At 44.1% G+C, this 24,920-nt stretch overlaps 3 protein-coding genes across 4 annotated transcripts; 2 read left to right on the top strand and 1 right to left on the bottom strand.

Annotated features, from left to right (window-relative positions):
- Positions 1–3,393: 3,393 nt before the first annotated feature.
- LOC121572191 (dehydrogenase/reductase SDR family member 4) lies at positions 3,394–6,468 on the top strand. The gene is made up of 9 exons (XM_041884122.2): positions 3,394–3,494; positions 4,039–4,181; positions 4,445–4,622; positions 4,797–4,898; positions 5,283–5,353; positions 5,429–5,480; positions 5,584–5,718; positions 5,802–5,857; positions 6,200–6,468. The coding sequence occupies exons 2-9, from the start codon at positions 4,042–4,044 to the stop codon at positions 6,312–6,314; spliced, it is 849 nt and encodes a 282-aa protein (XP_041740056.2). The 5' UTR covers positions 3,394–3,494; positions 4,039–4,041; the 3' UTR covers positions 6,315–6,468.
- Positions 6,469–6,993: 525 nt separating this feature from the next.
- Positions 6,994–16,833, bottom strand: LOC121572621. 2 transcript variants are annotated; one of them, XM_045225564.1, is made up of 9 exons: positions 16,536–16,833; positions 15,755–15,957; positions 15,407–15,505; positions 10,328–10,423; positions 9,875–10,109; positions 8,892–9,753; positions 8,518–8,585; positions 8,274–8,359; positions 6,994–7,957 (listed from the first exon to the last, which is right to left on the bottom strand). In XM_045225564.1, exons 1-9 carry the CDS (start codon positions 16,561–16,563, stop codon positions 7,838–7,840), a joined length of 1,797 nt encoding a protein of 598 aa, XP_045081499.1. In that variant the 5' UTR covers positions 16,564–16,833; the 3' UTR covers positions 6,994–7,837. The 2 variants fall into 2 exon arrangements, with proteins under 2 accessions (XP_045081499.1, XP_045081500.1); XM_045225565.1 differs by having other exon boundaries at positions 16,746–16,823.
- A 1,048-nt stretch (positions 16,834–17,881) lies between these two features.
- LOC121572193 (cell death activator CIDE-B) lies at positions 17,882–24,462 on the top strand. The gene is made up of 5 exons (XM_041884124.2): positions 17,882–18,078; positions 21,466–21,589; positions 21,838–21,996; positions 23,706–23,896; positions 23,998–24,462. Exons 1-5 carry the CDS (start codon positions 18,053–18,055, stop codon positions 24,137–24,139), a joined length of 642 nt encoding a protein of 213 aa, XP_041740058.2. The 5' UTR covers positions 17,882–18,052; the 3' UTR covers positions 24,140–24,462.
- Positions 24,463–24,920: the final 458 nt, after the last annotated feature.

The raw sequence follows: 24,920 nt of genomic DNA, 5'->3' as shown, positions 1-24,920 counted from the left end.
GACAAACAGGAGGCAGGAAGCTGACACCTCTAACCAATTGTGCTATTATGTGTGTTTTTTCGCGTTATTTGTCATTTATTCTGTACATAATGTTTCTGTCACCGTCTCTTATCACCAAAAAGAGCTTCTGGATATCAGGACAGCGATTACTCACCTCGTATTAGACGAAGATTTTTTCTTCAACGAGTCGGACGCGAAGGATATTCTACAGACACCCGACAAGGCCCAAATCCTTGTCATTCGCATGAGAAAGAGACAGAGATATCGTGGACGTAGGTCGGGGTGCCTTGTAAGGATCCGACGGCGACCGAGTAATCTGCCTCTTCCATCAATCCTATTAGCCAACGTACAATCATTGGAAAACAAAATGGACGACCTAAGATCAAGGATATCCTACCAACGGGACATTCAAAACTGTAATATCTTATGTTTCACCGAGTCGTGGCTGAATGACGACATGGATAACATACAGCTGGCGGGATATACGCTACATCGGCAGGATAGAACGGCTGACTCCAGTAAGACAAGGGGTGGCGGTCTGTGTATATTTGTAAACAACAGCTGGTGCATACAATCTAATACTAAGGAAGTCTCAAGGTTTTGCTCGCCTGAGGTAGAGTATCTCATGATAAGCTGTAGAACACACTATTTACCAAGATATTTTTCTTCTATATTTTTCATAGCTGTCTATTTACCACCACAAACCGATGCTGGCACTAAGATTGCACTCAAGGAGCTGTATAAGGCCATAAGCAAACAGGAAAACGCTCATCCAAAGGCAGCGCTCCTGGTGGCCGGGGACTTAAATGCAGGGAAACTTAAATCCGTTCTACCTAATTTCTACCAGCATGTTAAATGTGCAACCAGAGGAAAAAAACTCTAGACCACCTTTACTCCACACACAGAGACGCATACAAAGCTCTCCCTCGCCCTCCATTTGGCAAATCTGACCATAATTCTATCTTCCAGATTCCTGCTTATAAGCAAAAACTAAAGCAGGAAGCACCAGTGACTCGGTTAATAAGGAAGTGGTCAGATGAGGCAAATGCTAAGCTACAGGACTGTTTTGCTAGCACAGACAGGAATATGTTCCGGAATTCTTCCGATGGCATTGAGGAGTACACCAGATCAGTTACTGGCTTCATCAATAAGTGCATTGATGACGTCGTCCCCACAGTGACCGTACGTACATACCCCAACCAGAAGCCATGGATTACAGGCAACATCCGCACTGGGTAGAGCTTCCGCTTTCAAGGAGTGGGACTCTAACCCGGACGCTTATAACAAATCGCTATGCCCTCCGACGAACCATCAGGCAAAGAGTCAATACAGGACTAAGATTGAATCGTACTACACCGGCTCTGATGCTCGTCGGTTGTGGCAGGGCTTGCAAACTATTACAGACTACAAAGGGAAGCACAGCCGCGAGCTGCCTAGTGACACGAGTCTACCAGACGAGCTAAATCACTTCTATGCTCGCTTTGAGGCAAGCAACACTGAATCATGCATGAGAGCATCAGCTGTTCCGGATGACTATGTGATCACGCTCTCCGTAGCCGATGTGAGTAAGACTTTTAAGCAGGTCAACATTCACAAGGCCGCAGGGCCTGACAGATTACCAGGATGTGTATTCCGAGCATGCGCTGACCAACTGGCAAGTGTCTTCACTGACATTTTCAACATGTCCCTGACTGAGTCTATAAAACCAATATATTTCAAGCAGACCACCATAGTCCCTGTGCCCAAGAACACTAAGATAACCTGCCTAAATGACTACCGACCCGTAGCACTCACGTTTGTAGCCATGAAGTGCTTTGAAAGGCTGATCATGGCTCACATCAACACCATTATCCAAGAAGACCTAGACCCACTTCAATTTGCATACTGCCCCAACAGATCCACAGATGATGCAATCGCTACTTTTGCACACCACACTGCCCTTTCCCACCTGGACAAGAGGTACACCTACGTGAGAATGCTATTCATTGACTACAGCTCAAAGTTCAACACCATAGTGCCCACAAAGCTCATCACTAAGCTAAAGTCCCTGGGACTAAACACTTCCCTCTGCAACAGGATCCTGGACTTCCTGACGGGCCGCCTCCAGGTGGTAAGGTAACAGATGTAACAATACATCTGCCACGCTGATCCTCAACACGGGGGCCCCTCAGGGGTGCGTGCTCAGTCCCCTCCTGTACTCCCTGTTCACCCATGACTGCATGGCCAGGCACGACTCCAACACCATCATTAAGTTTGCCGACGACACAACAGTGGTAGGCCGGATCACAGACAACGATGAGACAGCCTATAGGGAGGGGGTCAGAGACCTGGCCGTGTGGTGCCAGGATAACAACCTCTCCCTCAACGTGATCAAGACAAAGGAGATGATTGTGGACTACAGGAAAAAAAAGAGGACTGAGCACACCCCCATTCTCATCGACGGGGCTGCAGTTAAACAGGTTGAGAGCTTCAAGTTCCTTGGTGTCCACATCACCAACAAACTATCATGGTCCAAACACACCAAGACAGTCGTGAAGAGGGCACGACAAAGCCTATTCCCCCTCAAAAGACTGGAAATATTTGGCATGGGTCCTCAGATCCTCAAAAAGTTCTACAGCTGCACCATCGAGAGCATCCTGACTGGTTGCATCACCGCCTGGTATGGCAACTGCTCAGCCTCCGACCGCAAGGCACTCCTGAGGGTAGTGCGTACAGCCAAGTACATCACTGGGGCCAAGCTTCCTGCCATCCAGGACCTCTATACCAGGCGGTGTCAGAGGAAGGCCCTAAAAATTGTCAAAGACTCCAGCCACCCTAGTCATAGATTGTTCTCTCTGCTACCGCACGGCAAGCGGTACCAGAGCGCCAAGTCTAGGTCCAAAAGGCTTCTTAACAGCTTCTACCCCCAAGCCATAAGACTCCTGAACAGCTAATCATGGCTACCCAGAATATTTGCATTGTTTATTATCTATGCATAGTCACTTTAACTCTACCCACATGTACATATTACCTCAATTACCCCGACTAACCGGTGCCTCCGCACATTGACTCTGTACCGGTACCCCCCTGTATATAGCCTCCCTACTGTTATTTTATTTTACTGCTGCTCTTTAATTATTTGTTATTTTTATTCTTTACTTATCTATTTTTTACTTAACACTTTTTTTTCTTCTTAAAACTGCATTGTTGGTGAAGGGCTTGTAAGTAAGCATTTCACTGTAAGATCTACACCTCTTGTATTTGGCGCATGTGGCAAATAACATTGGATTTGATTTGATTTGAAATATATACATTGAATTAAGCATAATGATTATGGCTTTATATTGCAGGAAAAAGCTGTTTCGGGTGTTTGAAAATGGCAAAATTCTCCACCTTCTGGACTGGTGGCCTAACCCAGGGTAGGACTTTTATTTTGGAAAAATGCCGGAAACGCTGTGTCTCTCGTCTTTAAACTCGTGTTTTTGTCACTGGACTGAACGGACTCAAAAACAGAGGTAGACTACTTTTTAAATGTTATATATATAAACCAACGTTACGCCCAAACCTTGATTATTGGCTTTTCATGTAGCTGTTGTTGAAGGGAAGGCCATCTCTTTGCATTTTGAATTCAGCACAAACTAAAGGCTGTTGTAGTCGCATGCTTGCACAATTCAACTTTCACCTAATTTAATCTCTTCAAACTCGTCGACCACTTGACAACTACAATAAATACAGTTTATGTCTTAGTTACTAGCTCCATTAGTTATAGCAGTCTAAACGTAACTCCACGATTTACGATGGAGTTGAGCGGTGATTAGTGTAATTGCGGGCTATTATTTGAGTGCTGAAATCAGTAGTTTTTGACAAAAACACTAGTGACCGAACAACTCCATCGTAAATCCTGGAGTTGAGTTTAATCGGCTACCTTAGTTATTGCATTGCTTTATCCGTGATATAAAAAAATATATCCGTTTTATGTTTTGAAAGGTTCAGTTGTGTTTTGCATCCTGAATTTGTGAGCTGTATGTGTGTGCATTGAGAAATGTTCTCTCTTTACAGGTAATGCTGAGGTGTCTTGTTAGCAGGTGCCTTTTGACCAATCCTGTCGCAGGTCAAACAAGAAAGATGTCAGGAGTCAGTCTCGCTGGGTCTCAAAGCAGTCTTGCAGGGAAGGTTGCCATAGTCACTGCCTCCACAGATGGGTAAGGAATAGCTGTACCAACCGTTTTGCTGGGGATGTATTTAATTTGTTTATACTGAATTGCTCTCCACTTTGCCTGACCTGGAAAAAATCTGGTCACCTAGTTAGCCTTTATTGTTTAACTAAGGTATATCTACAGTATAGGGGCCAGAGTTTTCCCTGATTAGGTCATGCTGGCAGGAAAACGCTCGGCCCTACAGTATATCATGCAAAATATACATGCCTCTTTCTTCTACTGACTGAGACTTGTGGCATCTCTTCCAGAATCGGTTTGGCTGCAGCCCAGGCTCTAGGGCAGAGAGGGGCTCACGTTGTGGTGAGTAGCAGACGCCAGTCAAATGTCGACAAGGCCGTGGCACTACTGCAGAGTGAGAAGATACAAGTGACCGGGACGACTTGCAACGTTGGGAATAGTGAAGACAGAGCTAGACTGGTTAACATGGTAAAGTCCATACATTTTGATCCCATTCTAACAGTTGCATCCAGAGTAGACATCAATTGATAATTCTGGCTTGGCCTTATACAGGGAGACTGTTAATACATAATCACAAGCACAGCCATCAGTCATAAGCCTAAACTGAATTTCAGTGTTATTATTTTCTGTTTTGATGTTCAGACAGTGGAACAGTGTGGTGGTGTGGACATCTTTGTTTCGAACGCAGCAGTCAACCCTTTCTTTGGAAACATTATGGACTCTACAGAAGCAGTCTGGGATAAGGTGTGTGGCTGGCACCCCTATTATCTAGGTCAGTGTTTCTTAATCCTGGTCCTGGGTACCCAAAGGGTTCACATTTTAGTTTTTGCCCCAGCACTACACACCTGATTCAAATGATCAACTCTTCCTCAAGCGTTGATTATTTTAATCAGGTTTGTAGTGCCAAGGCAAACACAAAAATGTGAACCCCTTTGTGTCCCCAGGACCAGGATTAAGAAACACTAATTTAAATAATCAAACACAACATGTATAAAATAACCATACATTTAAGAAGATGTAGTTTCATTGAGCCTGAGAAGGATGATAGCATATGAGAAAAGTGGTATTTGAGCTATATCCAAAAGAGTGTTGCGATATCAGCTGATTTATATTGTGCACTTCACACAGATCCTGGATGTGAATGTAAAGTCGGCCTTTCTTATGACCCAATTGGTGGTGCCTCACTTGGAGAAGAGGGGGTAAGAGAGAGAAATATTTAGGAAAGTGTTTTGTGAGCTATAACAATGCATGTCCATGGCATGTCTGTTTTCCAGGGGTGGGAGTGTTGTGTTCGTGTCCTCTGTCGCTGGGTACCAGCCAATGCAGGTAAGCTCTTCTGATTTGCCCTCTAAATGCTTCTTGGTTTGATCATTAGACCATTTGCATTGTTATGGAGAATTCTTACTTTATTTGACCTCCCCACCACCAGGCCCTGGGCCCTTATAGCGTGAGTAAGACGGCCCTGTTGGGACTAACTAGAGCCCTGGCCCCTGAACTGGCCCAGTGCCACATCCGGGTCAACTGTGTGGCCCCCGGCGTCATCAAGACCACCTTCAGCCAAGCAGTGAGGACCCCCTCCCTTTCTATTCTGTCATCTTTACCTGTGTACTCTTTTCTCTTCACATTTACTTACCCTCACTCTCTCAGTTGTGGCAGGACGAAGACATTGTGGACGAGTTCAAGAAGCAGCTTAGCATTAAAAGGTTGCCTTCAACTTCATTCTTGGGTGTATCGCTTAGTTTAGGTTACATTCTTACCCTCAAGTGTTGTTGTTTTAGTGACGTGTGGCCACGTCTCATTGTGACTGAATTGGTCGAATTTGTGACACGGTCCGTGTGTTGTATTGTGGTCAATGTAGTGTTTGATTATCGATTTGATTTATTTTAGTGCCGTACACCATTAAGTACTCCGACACTATTCATCAAGTACTCCAAACAAAATCATATTACAAATTAAATGCATAATCGTAGCATGTACAACTACCACCTTGTCACATAAGGTTATTTCATACAAAAAAGACATCCATTCTTGTATTATTCTCCCAGGTTTGGCAAGCCAGAGGAGATAGGTGGAGTAATCGCTTTCCTGTGCTCGAAGGACGCGTCTTACATCACTGGAGAGACAATCACTGTGACTGGAGGGATGAGCTGCAGACTGTGAGGCTGATCGGCTGGAAATTGTTAATAGAATCTGGCAACACTGACTGTGACACTCAAAGGAAACAATGCTTTTGTAATATAATAATGGGCTGTAAGACAGGAAGATTCACTATACATTTCAGAGTAATTTCTTCCTCTCGAAGTCTAATGACCTGAGAACTCGAAGCCAGGAAGTGATGGGGAAGTGGACAGTCTTGACACCACTGCTGATATTCTTTCTGGGTATGTTTTTCAGTGGGCACTATACTGTGCAGTGAGTTAACGAATAAACACCATCTTTTTTACTATGTTTTAAAGGTCCGTCACAGCACATTGTAAGCATTTCTGAGCTCACAATTAGGGTCCAAACTCAGGCCAGTTTTAACTCCCACAATCTCATCCCATTTGGAACTATACCTACATTGCCTTAATAAAAAGGACTACACTGCTATTCATGTTGATTATTGTACTTCATTAATACAGAACTACATTTACATTTACGTCATTTAGCAGACGCTCTTATCCAGAGCGACTTAAAGTTAGTGAGTGCATACATTTTCATACTGGCCCCCAGTGGGAAACGAACCCACAACCCTGGCATTGCAAGCGCCATGCTCTACCAACTAAGCTACAGGGGACCTACATGGGAATTAGTGAAACCAAGAGAATTGTGTATGTAAATTATAAAAAGACAGCCAAAATAGTTTAATACATTTTATTGTAGTTCTTTACACAGTAATAAAGACATTGGATATGTGACAAAGGTACTACTAAATTATTTGGCAGATGCTTCATTTACATTTGATTCGTGATCAGAAAATCTGTCATGTCATTACAGCTATTAGAATACGGTTGTATGAAAGGTTAGATGACAAGATACAAAAAGTACACATTAAAACACCACTCATTTACAGTGCAATAGAGTAAATAAATGGACATATTTGACAAATACTTAATTGAAAACTACATTAGCAAAACTATTTTCTACAAGTTGTCTCAGTTATCACAACCAGGCATCAGTATCTGAAGATATTGAGCTGAAATAATCTGTTGAACAATTTAACTGACAATTATTACTTAATTGTCAGAGTTATAATTGATAATAATTGGAAATGGAAAAATACATTAGCAAAACTTCTCAACCAATATGTGAAAGCTCTTGCCTCAGTTATCAACGTCTCGATATTACCATGACCCCTAAAATAAAATGTGCTGGCACAGCTGAACTCTGACAATTATTACAGCACACAGGTTGTAAAGTATTGGTGACATAGGTCAATCCACTTGATTTCAAAATAAAAGTCCCACAGGTTTTAAAATAATGCTTATTGCAAAGTGATTCAGATACAAAGAATCCTAAAACTGCCAGTCATTCACTTTTACAACCATGGTTGTGTTCAGTTGGCCAAACCGTAGCAAAATGTTTTTGCAGCAGGAAACAAATCTGTGTTCATATTGGAAAAGTTCAGATGGTACCCTTCCTGTTTCAAAACGTTTTCCACCTACTGAATACAATTCATATTTTGCTCCCCATGGATGCGTGTGTCATCTGTGTCCGTTGCCAGGAGACAGCAGGTTGCGTCGGGCCAGGCCGGGCTTCCAGAACTCCCTGAGGGTGGGTACATAGGTGTCGTGCTTGGTCCTGTAGTAACGCTTCATAAACAGCTAGGGGAGACAGAGCACATTAGAAAGACAAGGTAGTGGTAGTAGTTGCAGTAGTAGTCCACTTTTTATCCCACAATGGGAAATTGGTTTGTGGCCATTTTAAAAATATATGCCAAACATGATATTGGATCATAACAATAACAGCAGTAGGGTCATGATCAGTAGAGGCAACATTTTGAAACAATAAAATAGTACTTTAACTTTTTTGTTGTCCTCAGTTGAAAATGTTTTGTTACGATGTAACCTACTGAACATGAGAGAAAACTAAACGTGCATCTTGATATTCTAAAGCAGCTTCAACAGGATCACTTCTTACCCTGCCTTTGAAATTCTTTGTCGCTTCATCCTCTGAATCTCCAATGATGTCATCAGTGTCACTGGTTACTGGCGAGGTCAGCATTTCTAGATGGAGACAAGATGGAAAAACACAAGGCTTAAAATAACAATCTAAGAGTGTTACTAGGTTACCAGTGCACTGACAAAACTAATTAATAAAACTGTACAACTATGAGTTCATGCTCACAGAAATGTTTCATATTTTGGGGGTGGGGAGATATTACCTGTGCTTCTTCTCATTTGAGGCAGAGGGACAATGGAGGGAGAGCTAACTGAAGGAAAGACACAGTTCCTGAAAAATGGGAGGTGTAACAATGATGAGTAAAAGTCCTACATTTCAGTTATTGGACATCCTTTTACACAATCAATCATTATGGCTCTAGTTTTTGTATTAGTACTAATGGTATTTTACTAGTTTAGTTGCCAAATCTGTTTGTGCTTTAATCAATTCCACAATTGTATGTCGTCGTACCATGTATGAGATGACAATGAACAACAGGAGTTGGCAAAAAAAAAACACAGCCAGCTCTGGCAACCAGGCTAGTATAAGAAGTTATTATTGGTTGTTTAACTAAATCAGCACCTGTCTTTCTCTTACTCTTTGTCAGCTGATGCTGGAAGCTCCACATCTAGGGTCAATGAGCTGTCATTCAACTTCCGTTGCCGGGTCGAAGGAATCCGACGCGCCGTTATCCTCGGCCTGTTGTTCTGTCCCCATGGAGACCTCCCTGCCCCTGCTGTTGGTGTCCCGTTGCTGCGGGAAGGAGTAGGAGGTTGCGACCTCACAGGTGCGGTGATGTCTGTGGAAGTCAGTCGGGGGATGAGCACTCTGGGTTGGTTGCGCAGACAGGATGTGATGTAAGAGCAGAGGCGCTGGTCTTCCGGAAACTTGAGGCCTGCGATCCCCAACTGGACCAAACAGTCCCTTAGAAGGTCTCCCTCAGTCTCTTCATCTATACCACTCGTCGTATCCTCCTCTTCACTCTCTCCATCTCTAACTAACTCTTCCCCACGCCCTCTCCTGAGCACTCTTTTACTCTCTCTATCTCTCGCACTCCTCCTCCTCTTCCTCCCTCTTCTCATGACTTTCACCTCCTCGTCAGATTCCTCTTCCCTACTTTCCACCTCAGTATATTTTGACCTCGCCGTTGACTCAGCTTCCTCCTCCACTTCTCTTGAATCTGATTGGATAGTAACTTCTTCCTTGCAAGTTCTTGCCCTCTTATTGGCTGAAGCCATGACTGGCAGGTCTTCATTGCAAATCCCACCAATCACAGGCGTGATGGGCAATGACCTGTTTTGTGTCTGTCTGTGATTGGTCAATGGGGTTAAAGTCCGAGGGCTTGGGGTGGCAACAAAGGCAGGCTTATATCCTGATTGTTCGCTTTGCTGAGATCTTCCAGAGGGAGGGAGAGACAGGGATGAGAGGATGGAGTCGCCCATACACGGAGGAAGAGAAGCTGAAAGGAGATAACAGACTGATGAAGTTAGCTGATACGTTAAAACACCTAACCAGGTGTCGTGAGATATGGCTGGCGACTCCAATGTAGTCGGCCTGGAACACACCCTGCGTAGACCCACCTGCAGAATCCAGGTGTCCCAGGCAGATCTGGTGCTGGAGCAGGGTCTTCAGGAGCTGGGGTTGGGAGGCAGCCTGCGCACACTCCTCCAAGACAGGAGGGGCAGTAGTGAGCCAGGACACTGTCTGAGCCAGGTTAGGCACCGGGAGAAGTTGGTTCAGTCTGAGCAGGAACTCCCACAGCAGTTTCTCCAGTTCCTGGTCAAACTGAGGGCCATACTCTGAAGGAAACTCCACCTGAAGGGAACAAGAGAGAAGAGAGAGGAAGAAAGAGAGAAAGGGACAAACAGAGAGAGTGAGTGTGTGAGAGAAAGGGGGAGAGAAAGAGGGAGACAAACAGAGAGAGAAGGGGGGGGGCAGACAGTTCGAGAGAATTTGTGGACAGTTCCTCATTCGTTGGTCTCTCAATAAAAGCTGTTAATTGAAACATTGCATCTGGGAGGACACGGTCTCACCTTGTAGAACAGTGCTCTCTCTGTGGGGTCTCTCAGGAGAGCTTCCACCAGGCCATGTAAGTTGGTGACTGCTGTCTCAATCTTCACATCCTTCTTCTGCAACATAGGTATGCAAAGACATAACTTACAGCAAACATACTGTATTTCTCACAAAATCATTCTTGGGAAAAACATGAAGTGTTAAAAAGGTTTGCAAAGTATCCAAGATGGCGAAGTAGTGCAGTCCTGTTTCTGTCGTGTGCCTGTAAATAACTTGTTTTTTTGTATTTTTCGTACCTATTTCCCTATCAGACTTTTCATCCTTCTACAAAATATACTTTCCTGCAACCCGCCTCACTCAATGTGGAACGGATTCTATTATTGACTTACCTTTTATCTAGAATCTCCAGTGAAACTAGCTAGCCAGCTAGCCAGCTAACTAGCTACTTGCTATTAGCCTTAGCTAGCGGTGTTTCACCCAGAACATTGGATTTTTTCCCTGCGGGATTAATTTTAATCACTGGACATTGATCACCGGATATTCGGCCAGTCTGCACAGCGCGTTATCGACCCAGAACATATCAGTTTTTCCGCTGGAATCACTGAATCACTGGACCTTTAACTCCGGATTCGTCGCTACCAGCTAGCTACAACAAAACGGACGCTGTGGTCTGGCTAATTATCCTGAGCTAGGCCCATCTCCCGGCTATCTACCTCTCTGTCAACCGGACGGGACCACATAGTATTGACACGGAGCCCCGCCGATCCTACACGACTGGTCTGCCGACGAAATCGTCTGATGTGGTTACGACGTTAACCACGAAGATTCCATCCATCTGCTAGCCCTGGCCCGCTAGCTGTAGCCTCTTACTCACTAGTACTTCACCACCGGACCTTATGATAACTCAGCTATACAGCTGATATCTGCTGGACTGTTCCTTTTTACGGTACTACATCCTGTTTATGTTTAGTCTCAGCCCAAACATGGTTAGTTTATTGTTGTTTCGGTTATTTCTAATTGTACTATATCACTGTAGACCCCCCAGCCTAGCTAAACCTGCCTTAGATAGCTCCTTTGCACCTCCCCCAATACACGCGGAGACCGACTCAATTGATGCCTCCAGCGATGCTATCTCTTTCATCGTTACCCAACGCTTAGGTTTACCTCCACTTTACTCATATCCTTCCATATCCTTGTCTGTACATAATGCCCTGAATCTTTTCTATAACACCCGGAAATCTGCCCCCTTTATTCTATGTACCCAACGCACTAGAAGACCAGTTCTTAAAGCCTTTAGCCGTATCCTTATTCTAGTCCTCCTCTGTTCCTCTGGTGATGTAGAGGCTAACCCAGGCCCTGCAGCCCTCAGTATCACTCCTACTCCCCAGGCGCTATCATTTGATGACTTCTGTAATCGCAAAAGTCTTGGTTTCTTGCACATAAATATCAGAAGTCTACTTCCTAAGTTTGAGTTATTCACTGCGTTAGCACACTCTGCCAACCCTGATGTTCTAGCAGTGTCTGAATCCTGGCTCAGGAAGGCCACCAAAAATTCTGAAATTTCCATCCCCAACTATAACATTTTCCGTCTAGATAGAACTGCCAAAGGGGGTGGAGTTGCAATCTACTGTAGAGATAGCCTGCAGAGCTCTATCATACTACCCAGGTCTGTGCCCAAACAGTTTGAGCTTCTACTTCTAAAAATCCACCTTTCCAGAAATAAGTCTCTCACTGTTGCCGCTTGCTACAGACCCCCCTCAGCCCCCAGCTGTGCCCTGGACACCATATGTGAATTGATTGCCCCCCATTTATCCTCAGAGTTTGTACTGCTTGGTGACCTAAATTGGGATATGCTTAATACCCCCAGCCATCCTACAATCCAAGCTAGATGCCCTCAACCTCACACAAATTATCAACGAACCTACCAGGTACAACCCTAAATCCGTAAACATGGGTACCCTCATAGATATCATCCTGACTAACATACCCTCTAAATACACCTCAGCTGTCTTCAACCAGGATCTCAGCGATCACTGCCTTATTGCCTGCGTCCGTAACGGGTCCGCGGTCAAACGACCACCCCTCATCACTGTCAAACGCTCCCTAAAACACTTTAGCGAGGAGGCCTTCCCTAATTGACCTGGCCCAGGTATCCTGGATGGATATAGATCTCATTCCGTCAGTAGAGGATGCCTGGTTGTTCCTTAAAAGTAATTTCCTCTCAATCTTAAATAAACATGCCCCATTCAAAAAATACAGAACTAAGAACCGATATAGCCCCTGGTTCTCCTCAGACTTGACTGCCCTTGACCAGCACAAAAACATCCTGTGGCGTACAGCATTAGCATCAAATAGCCCCCGCGATATGCAACTTTTCAGGGAAGTTAGGAACCAATATACACAAGCAGTCAGGAAAGCAAAGGCTAACTTTTTCAAACAGAAATTTGCATCCTGTAGCACTAACTCCAAAAAGTTTTGGGACACTGTAAAGTCCATGGAGAATAAGAGCACTTCCTCCCAGCTGCCCACTGCACTGAGGCTAGGAAACACTATCACCACCGATAAATCTACAATAATCGAGAATTTCAACAAGCATTTTGCTACAGCTGGCCATGCTTTCCATCTGGCTACCACTAACCCGGCCACCAACTCTGCACCCTCTGCTGCAACTTGCCCATGCCCCCCGCTTCTCCTTCACACAAATTCAGACAGCTGATGTTTTGAAAGCGCTGCAAAATCTGGACCCCTACAAATCAGCTGGGCTAGACAATCTGGACCCTTTCTTTCTAAAACTAGCCGCTGAAATTGTCGCTACCCCTATTACTAGTCTGTTTAACCTCTCTTTCATAACGTCTGAGATCCCCAGAGATTGGAAAGCTGCCGCGGTCATCCCCCTCTTCAAAGGGGGTGACACTCTAGATCCAAACTGCTACAGACCTATATCCATCCTGCCCTGCCTTTCGAAAGTATTCGAAAGCCAAGTTAACAAACAGATCATCGACCATTTCGAATACCACCGTACCTTCTCCGCTATGCAATCCGGTTTCCGAGCTGGTCACGGGTGCACTTCAGCCACGCTCAAGGTCCTAAACGATATTATAACCGCGATTGATAATAGACAGTACTGTGCAGAGGTGTGGACTCGAGTCATGTGACTTGGACTCGAGTCAGACTCGAGTCATGAATTTGATGACTTCAGACTCGACTCGACAAAATGTACAAAGACTTGCAACTCGACTTGGACTTTAACATCAATGACTCGTGACTTGACTTGGACTTGCGCCTTATGACTCGAGAAGACTTGCTACGAGGACTTGTAATGACTTGCAAAGGCTTGCTAAGAGGACTTGAAATGACTCGAAACTAAAATGTAGGACTTTGGACTCGACTTGAGACTTGATGGCATTGACTTTTGACTCGACTTGGGACTTGCCTCATCTTTGACTCGACTTGACTCGGGACTCGAGGGCAAAGACTTGAGACTTACTTGTGACTTGCATAACAATGACTTTGTCCCACCTCTGGTACTGTGCAGCCGTCTTCATCGACCTGGCCAAGGCTTTCGACTCTGTCAACCACCGCATTCTTATTGGCAGACTAAATAGCCTTGGTTTCTCAAATGACTGCCTCGCCTGGTTCACCAACTACTTCTCAGATAGAGTTCAGTGTGTCAAATCGGAGGGCCTGTTGTCTGGACCTATGGCAGTCTCTATGGGGGTGCCACAGGGTTCAATTCTTGGGCCAACACTTTTCTCCGTGTATATCAATGATGTCGCTCTTGCTGCTGGTGACTCTCAGATCCACCTCTACGCAGACGACACCATTTTGTATACATCTGGCCCTTCATTGGACACTGTGTTAACAAACCTCCAAACGAGCTTCAATGCCATACAACAATCCTTCAGTAGCCTCCAACTGCTCTTAAACACTAGTAAAACTAAATGCATGCTTTTCAATCGAACGCTGCTGGCACCCGCCCACCCGACTAGAATCACCACTCTCGACGGGTCTGACCTAGAGTATGTGGACAACTACAAATACCTAGGTGTCTGGTTAGACTGTAAACTCAACTTCCAGACTCACATAAAGAATCTCCAATCCAAAGTTAAATCTAGAATCGGCTTCCTATTTCGCAATAAAGCCTCCTTCACTCATGCTGCCAAACATGCCCTCGTAAAACTGACTATCCTACCGATCCTTGACTTCGCGATGTAATTTACAAAATAGCCTCCAACACTCTACTCAGCAAATTGGATGTAGTCTATCACAGTGCCATCCGTTTTGTCTCCAAAGCCCCATACACTACCCACCACTGTGACCTGTACGCTCTTGTTGGCTGGTCCTCACTACATGTTCGTCGTCAAACCCACTGGCTCCAGGCCATCTATAAATCACTGCTAGGTAAATCCCCGCCTTATCTTAGCTCATTGGTCACCATAGCAGCACCCACCCGTAGTCTGCGCTCCAGCAGGTATATCTCACTGGTCATTCCCAAAGCCAACACCTCCTTTGGCCGCCATTCCTTCCAGTTCTCTGCTGCCAATGACTGGAACGAATTGCAAAAATCTCTGAAGCTGGAGACTCTTATCTCCCTCAATAACTTTAAGCATCAGTTGTCAGAGCACCTTACCGATCACTGCACCTGTACACAGCCCATCCGAAATTAGCCCACCCAACTACCTCATCCCTATATTGTTATTTATTTTGCTCTTTTGCACCCCAGTATCTCTATTTGCACATAATCTCTTGCACATCTAGCATTCCAGTGTTAATACTATTGTAATTATTCTGCACTATAGCCTATTTATTGCCTTACCTCCATAACTTGCTACATTTGCACACACTGTATATATATTTTCTGTTGTATTTCTGACTTTGTTTTTTTTTACCCCATATGTAACTCTGTTGTTTTTATTGCACTACTTTGCTTTATCTTGGCCAGGTCGCAGTTGTAAATGAGAACCTGTTCTCAACTGGCTTACCTGGTTAAATAAAGGTGAAATAAAAAAAATAAAAAAAAATAAAGGCCCATTCAAATACCACACTCGTGGTACAGAGAATTGCTGACTTATAGAGGTCAGTATTTGACTGTCACTCACCAGTGCAGAGGAAGGGGTGGGGGCACGGATCCTGTCCAACTGGGGAAGGATAACCGCTGGATCTGGTGGGTCCGGGCCATGGCACAGTTCTAAGATCAGCTATAAATGACCAGAGACGGTAAATTTAGGAACAGAGGTAGACAACAGCTCATACAGTGGAAGCACATACTGTACATACAAGGTCGTATTCATTAGGATACACCATAGCAACAGAAAACGAAATTGAGCCTTTCTTATTGGACAAGTTGATGTAGTCCCACCCTGTTTCAGTTTGTTTTCTTCCGTTAGGTGCCAAATGAATACAACCCCTTTTCACTACAACATAACTGTCCCACAAGTCTCACCCACCCGTGCTCTCAGCCCCAGAGCCAGCTTGGCCTGGTGTCTAGATGTGAGCAAGCCAGGTATTGTCTCACAGGTTGAGGTCACAAACTCCTCCAGCGTCCCATAATGCATCACATCGCGTTCCTTTATCACCTTCCACATGGCAGCTGAGACCAGCCGGAGAGGAGGGGCCAGGAGGCGTAAGGAAGATAAGGGGAGGGAGACATCTGAGGGGGAAAGAGAGGGAAGAGTGACTGGTTGTTCTTTATGTAATTCCTCGATTACTGAGCAGAACTTCCTATTTTAGTTAAAATGTGTTTGATATGATATCAATGGCACATTGTTATGATTGTTTATTGGAATAAAAATTATACTCAAAAACAACATATTACTGACAACTTCCTACCACAGTAACGACACACATCAATACAAACAATATTGGGCAAAATGATACAAATTCAAGTAGTTGTTGTTAGTAACCATTTACTACAAGCCCTTAGCCTAGTTAATGGTTGATGACAACATCATTTATTGAATGGGTTGTAAAACTGTCTGGCAACTGTCAATGTCACTGATTTTTCTAACACTGACTAGCGTTCTTGCTTTAAGAGACTAATTGCTACTGATAAAAGAGGTGGTTTAACAAGCTAGTTTGGCAACTATCGGGTTTGGATTGTTCTGAACTGCTTACAGTAGCCCGCCACAGTTACTGTGTCTTTACTGTCAATGGTTGGTAGCTACTAGTTCACTAGTGTCGATGCAAAGAAAAAACGGTTGGAAACCAAATATATTCAAAGGTAATTACCCATTTCAGTTGACTTCTTAGTTGCCATATCGTCCCGTCCGAATTTAGGTAGCTAGATTTCTATACTTAGCTAGCTAGGATAGTTAACGTTGTATGCTAACAACGTATTTATTCTGATATTGTTAACGACGGGGTTACAACAACAGTGATTAACAATCTATACAAACTGAAAATATGCAACTCTTAAAGTGCTGTATCTATTACACTGACTTTGAAAGTTTGTTTTTATTCCTGAAATGTACAATCGTCAATGTGTTCTCCCGCCTTCTCCACAAAGACTTTCTTGCAGGATGTGACGTTTAGTGATGGGAAGATGGACACCGTCGGAGTATTGCCGCGTTCAAAACAACTGGGAACTGGGAAATCTCCGACTTCCGAATTCAGTGCGTTCAAAAACAACAGGGAACTCGGAAAAAGTTCCGTATGGGAAAATCGATTTAAACGGTCATCCAACTCGGGAACTCGGGTCTCGTTCTAGAGCTCCTACTTTCCGACCTGACGATCACTGACGTCATGATTTGACCTAATTTTTTCCGAGTTTCCAGTTGTTTTGAACGCGACATAAGGAACACCGTTTGGGTCTTTTGCCATGTTCAAAACAACTGGGATCATGACGTCAGAGAACTTCATGTCGGAAAAGAGCCCTAGAAAGAGGCCGAGTTCCCGAGTTGGACGACTGACCGTTCAAATCCATTTTTCCCTGTCGGAGCTCGTTTCCCCCCCCCCGAGTTCCCACTTGTTTTGAACGCACAGTTGTCGAAAGCCAGAGATTTCCGAGTTCCAAGTTGTTTTGAACGCAGCAAACGTAACATTATCACGCAATCAATGACGTCAGAAGCTTCGTTTGATCAAGTCGTTTTTCAAACCGTGTGCTACAAAATGCGAGATCGCACTGATTTCGCCATGGTTCCGGTGTTTTCTTCGTGTTACTTTCAAACACCGACCTCTTACTTACGATGTAGTTAGGATTTTTTTCATGGAACGTAATCTGAACGGTACCTAGAAACACTGCGCCACTAAGATTTGATTAATATTATGGAGAAAAACCCCCCCGTTTATATTAACGTCAAACGCTGCTTTTCATTGCTGACCAGCAGGTGTCACTAATGTGCATTGTGTTATTAACCGTTTCTCGGCACAATTTAGTGGAAACACCAAAGGCTTCAGAAAACCACGGTTTCACATCACTAGTGACGTGTGCATGTATGATCTTCATTATTATTACCGTAACTTCACTGAAAGGTTATAAAAGTGTTGAAAGGTACACGTTTTTCAAATGTGGATTGAATGCCATGCCACAGTAAATGATACATGGTCAATGTTATTATCTCTCTCACGCACACAGAGAGAGAACTTTGCCCTATGCGTCTATCTGATTCATCGTCATAGGTCACTCAACATAAAGTCCGTCCGAGTGAAATAGCTGAGTCAGACACGCAGAATTCGAGAGGCCACAGCACTGACACAACAACAGGAGGAAGAACAAGAAGAAAGCGAAGGAAAAAAATAAGTGGGATATGGAGACAACATCATCACTAATAAAGTAAGTACAGTAACTTCCTCCTACTTTCCCACATTTTGGGTTGCAACATCTCATTCTCAGAGTATTTACGATATAAAATATCTAATTGGATTTTCAATTCGATCGATTGTTATATTTGAGATTCTGATTTTGTTATATTTGAGATTCTGATTTTGTAAGCACGCTACTTTATAATACTGTATCACTCACTGTTGGCTACAGGTTTAGGTGTGGGTTGTTGAAGGGAAGGGAGCATCAACTATACTGAACACAAAACATGCAACAATTTAAAATATTTTACTGAGTTACAGTTAATAAGGAAATCAGTCAATTGAAATAAATAAATGAGGCCCAAATCTATGGATTTCACATGACTGGGAATACATATGTATCTGTTGGTCAAAGATACTTTACAAAAAAATGGGCCTCACAATGCGACTCAGGATCTCTTCGTGGTATTTCTGTTCATTCAAATTGCCATTGATAAAATGCAATTGTGTTCGTTGACCATAGCTTATACCTGCCCATACCATAACCCCACAGCCACCACGTTGACATCAGCAAACCGCTCACCCACACGACGCCATACACGTGGTCTGTGGTTGTGAGGCTGGTTGGACGTACAGCCAAATTCTTTAAAACGACGTTGGAGGCAGCTTATGGTAGAGAAATGAACATTCAATTATTTGGCAACAGCTCTGGTGGACATTTCTGCAGTCAGCATGCCAATTGCACGCTCCCTCAAAACTGGAGACATCTGTAGCATTGTGTGACAAAACTGCACATTTTAGAGTAGCATTTTATTGTCCCCAGCACAAGGTACACCTGTGTAATGATCATGCTGTTTAATCAGCTTCTTGATATGCCACACCTGTCAGGTGGAAGGATTATCTTGGCAACAGAGAAATGCTCACTAACAGGGATGTAAACACATTTGTGCACAACTTTTGAGAGAAATAAGTTTGTTGTGTGTATGGAACATTTATGGGATATTTTATTTCAGCTCATGAAACATGGGACCAACACTTTTACATGTTGCGTTTATATTTTTGTTCAGTGTAGATTCAGCCGCGGGCCAATATGTTCTTGAGTGGATGGTCGGGGGGCCGGAACATAATAATACAAATAACTAAACTAGACTGCAAATTGACCGCAAGAAGCCTAAACAGATATATTTGACTAACACATAATCATTTCAAACCTTGATTACATTTGGGTACATTGTCCTGTGTAGGGTGCCGTCTTTTGGATGGGACATTAAAACGGGTGTCCCATGGCGCTTATTGTAGGTGTTCACCCTTGTGTCATGGCTAAATTCCCAACCTGGCCACACTCCATCATGGCCACCGAATCATCCCCCCATTCCTAATTGGCATATATCAGTCCTCACCTCTCCATCTGATAGCTGATGTGTGGTGAGAGTTCTGGCACAAAAATGGTTGCCATGCATCATTGAGGTGAGTGCTACACATTGATGGTGGATGAGGTGAGTTTCCCCCTACTATATAAAGCATTTTAAATACCTCTGTAATTAATTATGAATTATTATTATTTGTATACGATCACATACAGACTTCTCTCTATTATGCGTGGGAATACTTGGGAACAGATTCCAAAACTAAAATAACTTGAAGCTGATTTCCTGGTGCTTTTACAGTTCTGAGCAATCTCATTCCAAAATCATGGCCAATAATATGGAGTTGGTCCCCCCTTTGCTGTTTTAACAGCCTCTACTCTTCTAGGAAGGCTTTCCACTAGATGTTGGAACATTGCTGCAGGGACTTGCTTCCATTCAGCCACAAGCTTTAGTGAGGTTGGGCGATTAGGCCTGGCTCGCAGTCGGCAATCCAATTCATCCCAAAGGTGTTCAATGGGGCTGAGGTCAAGGGTGCGCAGGCCAGTCAAGTTCTTCCACAACGATCTCGACAAACCATTTCTGTATGGACCTCACTTTGTGCACGAGGTCATTGTCATGCTGAAACAGGAAAGGGCCTTCCACAAACTGTTGCCACAAAGTTGGAAGCACAGAATTGTCTAGAATGTCATTGTACGCTGTAGCGTTAAGATTTCCCTTAACTGGAACTAAGAGGCCTGAACCATGAAAAACAGCCCCAGACCATTATTCCTCCTCCACCAAACTTTACAGTTGGCACTATGCATTGGGGCAGGTAGCGTTCTCCTGGCATCCGCCAAACCCAGATTTGTCCGTTGGACTGCCAGACAGCGAAGCGTGATTCATTACTGGAAGAGAACGTGTTTCCACTGCTCCAGAGTCCAATGGCAGCAAGCTTTACACCACTCCAGCCGACGCTTAGGCTTGTGTGCGGCTGCTCGGCCATGGAAACCCATTTCATGAAGCTCCCGACTAACAGTTCTTGTGCTGACGTTGCTTCCAGAGGCAGTTTGGAACTCGGTAGAGAGTGTTGCAGCCGAAGACAGACAATTTTTACGCGCAATGCGCTTCAGCACTTGGCGGTCCCATTCTATAAGCTTGTGTGGCCTACCACTTTGCGGCTGAGCCGTTGATGCTCCTAGACGTTTCCACTTCACAATAACAGCACTTACAGTTGACCGGGGCAGCCCTAGCAGGGCATACATTTGACAAACTGACTTGTTGGGAAGGTGGCATCCTATGACGGTGCCATGTTGAAAGTCACTGAGCTCTTCAGTAAGGCCATTCAACTGCCAATGTTTGTCTATAGAGATTACATGGCTGTGTGCTCGATTTCATTCACCTGTCAGCAACGGGTGTGGCTGAAATAGCCAAATCCACTAATTTGAAGGGGTGTCCACATACTTTTGTATATACTGTGTAGTGTATGTCTCTACCTGATGAAGTCTCAATCTCTTCCTGGATACAGCTCAGCCCACACCGCCCTTACACGTTGTACCTCAGCAGTTCATATTACACAACATCTTAGAAAAACATATCATCTTATCTAGATAACAAGTAAGCACAGATATACAGTTGTATCAGTGTGTCTGTTATGCACTATTATAGTGAGTCATAAAGCAAGGTATGTATACATCCAGTCAGCCAGCAAACATCATTCATCTTTCTTACTATCTCTGTGAAGTATTTGTAGACCAAATCAATCTTCCATAGTGCAGTGCAAATGTATACATTTGTATCTATGGACTAGGCAGTAGGTAGAAGTTGTCCCTAACCACTGATACAGGGTCAGGTTGTACATCCCCTTCATGGTTCAGGTTAGGATTGGTGTGTGTGTGGTAATCTGATCCAAGAACAGGGCAACTTCAAGCCTACCCCCAGATCTGTTTGCGTGACAATGACCGTAGGCGTTGATAAAACCGCATAAACAGATCTGGGACCAGGCTAGGCAAATTCTACATCAAGCTGGCTGTATCTGGCTTTGTGAACATCTTCTTACTCCTCTTTCTCCACAGGTCTGTGACCAGGCGGGTGTGGTCGTCGGCCCCTGCCCATCAGAGACCGTTCAGGGTGTGTTCCCATGACAGGGGCACCAGGAAGGGCATCACAGCAGGAACCCTAGAGGAGCTGAGAGAAAGGGTGAGAGAGGTGGACATGATGAAAATACACAAAGAGAAAAAATATATAAAAAAGGGGGTTCTTTTTATTATAAGGCCATGTGTTTTCCTGACAATGTGACCTGACCAGGAAAAGCTCTGGGCCGTAGTTATATAAGGACAGGTCTGGGATCTGGAGCACTTGCCAGAGGAGAATGTATTTGTGCCTTCAAAATACATGCACTGTGTCTGTATGTCCTCTGAATATGTCTACCTTTGCTGCTACCCCAGGTGTGCCAGGCCTTGATGCTGTGCTTGTCCAGTCTGGCTGTGGTGCTTGTGTGTGAGGAGGATGGGACAGTGGTGGACTCTGAAGACTTCCTGATGTCTCTGCCAGACAACACTGTCCTCATGGCCCTAGAACCTGGACAGACATGGAAAACCCCTCCAGTAGGTTCAACACTATGTCCTGATCTAGGTATCTCAATATGAATGTATTTTGTTAGTACAGTATGTGCATGTGTGCACAGCCTTGTCAGATGATAAGAGATTAGTAGGGTTCTGAGTTTTTTTCTCCCACATGACCCAATCAGGAAAATCTTAAAGGCCCAGAGTTTTTCCTGGTTAATAATAGATAATATATGCCATTTAGCAGACGCTTTTATCCAAACTGATTTAGTCATGCGTGCATACATTTTACGTATGGGTGGCCCCAGCGGGAAACAAACAGTAGCGGTGCATGGGTAAAATCACTGGGGAAGCCAAGACAGAAAAAAAGCCATATTACAACATACGTGTTGTGATAATTGCGTTGTTTGCTCTATAACCTAATAGTTCATATGCCTTGTGATCGTGATATATAGGCCTAAGGCCGAGACAATAAGAAGACACAGTGACAGAATAAATTCAACCACAAAACTGGAGAGCAACCTCTGTCCGGTGAAGTCCACAAAGCATATTGCATGTAACAAACAGTTAGAAGACCTACAACATGGTCAAGCAAGTTAATGTTTCTGACATTTTTGGACTACTAAATAACTATTGATTTAGAACCACGGAGAGTTACTGCAAGTCGCAAAGAAAACAGGAGCTGCCTCCACTATTCCAGCACCATTTCAACTTCAACATTTCAACATCATCAAATCATGCTTAGTCTAATACCGTGACAACTAAAAGATACCAAAAACAATTTAGTCCAATCAACGTAAGCTAAATATGATGTGGCTGTCCATGGTTCTGATTTCTCTCTGTGTGTGTGTGTGTGTGTGTGTGTGTGTGTGTTCGTTCAAGTAGAAAAAACATGTTGACTCACCCTACTTGTTGAGAACCGCCAATGCCATCCTCCTCTCTTTCATGTTGACAAAAGTCTATGACTCTGTCATACAGTACATACTTTTCTTATTTTTCTAGGCTACCTGGCTAAAATGCTTGCTGGCTAACCTAACTTCCTTTCATGGGCAACGTTAACTAGTTAACATTAGCCTTCTACATCTAGCTACATATTGAACTTCCATCCTCTCAGGCCAGGGGCACAATGTATGAATTTATGGTTGGATCAGAATCGCCGTTATAATCATTGGCCAGTACGGAGAATTAAGTAAAGTCCAAATCCCAATCTCTATCCATGGCTAATTTAGGAAAGGGACAATTTTAGCTAGCTAGCTAGCCACTGGAGGACAACAACACAATGAGATGCAACAATTCAAGTTGTTTTTGTCAGTGACTCATTTCTCTCAATGTGATGTGATTGGAGTGAAGCCAAATCCAAACTGGCTTCCCTTGACACTTTTTTTTTTTTTGGTGTGCCAGGACCATTCACAGTTGAGTTCACTCAGCTCAACGCTGATTGGCTATTATTTTATACTTTTTTTATTAAGGGAGGCCAAACGCTCGCTGGCATCCCTTGCATTCAATGCTATGGGCGGCAACAATGTCATACTATTCTTGACCTGACAGCATCAGATCGATGGCCTATACATACAGCGACAGGGGGGTGCTGTGAGCTCTAAACCAACCATGTCACTCTCTCCTGGAGTAGGGTGCTGATCTTGGGTCAGCTTTGCATTTCCCCCACTAACTTGATCCTAGATTTGTACCTAGGGGAAACTTCACCCTGGAGCGTCTCTCCTCTCACACCATATCCTACACTAAACCTACAGGGTGCAACGCTGTCTAAAGGCCAGGACCCCAACCAGCCGCGGACAGGAAGGGACATAGCCTGCGTGACCTTTGACCTGTACCGGCAGAACCCCAAGGACGTGTTTGGCTCCCTGAACGTGAAGGGCACCTTCTCAGGCCGGTACTCCGTCAGCGCCGACTTCAAATGTCTGGGGCCCAAGAAAGTCCTCAGGTGAGTAGAGTGGAACCGGATGGGAGGAGGTCTTGTCCCTGGTGGTATGTGTCTGTAACAATGGTAATTTATCATTCTCTCTCTCTCGCTCTCTCTCTCAGAGAGGCCCTCCGTGTGGCCTCCACCCTCCTCCAGGCGGCAGGTCACATGTTGATCACCTCAGCCAATCTGATCAAGCGGATCATCGAGGGAGCAGAGTTCTGGCAGCCCAAGAGGGCGGAGGTTGCAGAGTACTGGAACTGAGACAGTTGAGGCTAGTATTGAGTCTATGTACAGGTCCAATCCTAACACGAGAGCTGAAGTTAGGACATGGCCCTATAAACTCTTGCTCTAGGGTCAATGAAGAAGAGATCCAATGTTTATTAAAGCTGAACACAACCACACTTGTAGTAATGGCAATCGCTACAGCGCAACATTCCAATTTTTTTATGTCTATTGAATTTTAAATACTGTACTATGTGTATGATTTGCGTTATGCAAGGTTGTGATGAAGCTACAGTGAGGGGAAAAAAGTATTTGATCCCCTGCTTATTTTGTATGTTTGCCCACTGACAAAGACATGATCAGTCTATAATTTTAATGATAGGTTTATTTGAACAGTGAGAGACAGAATAACAACAAAAAAATCCAGAAAAATGCATGTCAAAAATGTTATAAATTGATTTGCATTTTAATGAGGGAAATAAGTATTTGACCCCTCTGCAAAACATGACTTAGTACTTGGTGGCAAAACCCTTGTTGGCAATCACAGAGGTCAGATGTTTCTTGTAATTGGCCACCAGGTTTGCACACATCTCAGGAGGGATTTTGTTCCACTCCTCTTTGCAGATCTTCTCCAAGTCATTAAGGTTTTGAGGCTGACGTTTGGCAACTCTAACCTTCAGCTCCCTCCACAGATTTTCTATGGCATTATGGTCTGGAGACTGGCTAGGCCACTCCAGGACCTTAATGTGCTTCTTCTTGAGCCACTCCTTTGTTGCCTTGGCTGTGTGTTTTGGGTCATTGTCATGCTGGAATACCCATC

This window comes from Coregonus clupeaformis, chromosome 16, assembly GCF_020615455.1.
Source record: "Coregonus clupeaformis isolate EN_2021a chromosome 16, ASM2061545v1, whole genome shotgun sequence".
Lineage (NCBI taxonomy): Eukaryota > Metazoa > Chordata > Actinopteri > Salmoniformes > Salmonidae > Coregonus > Coregonus clupeaformis.
The sequence above is the reverse complement of the archived record's forward strand: the minus strand, read 5'-3'. Positions and strand labels throughout refer to the sequence as shown.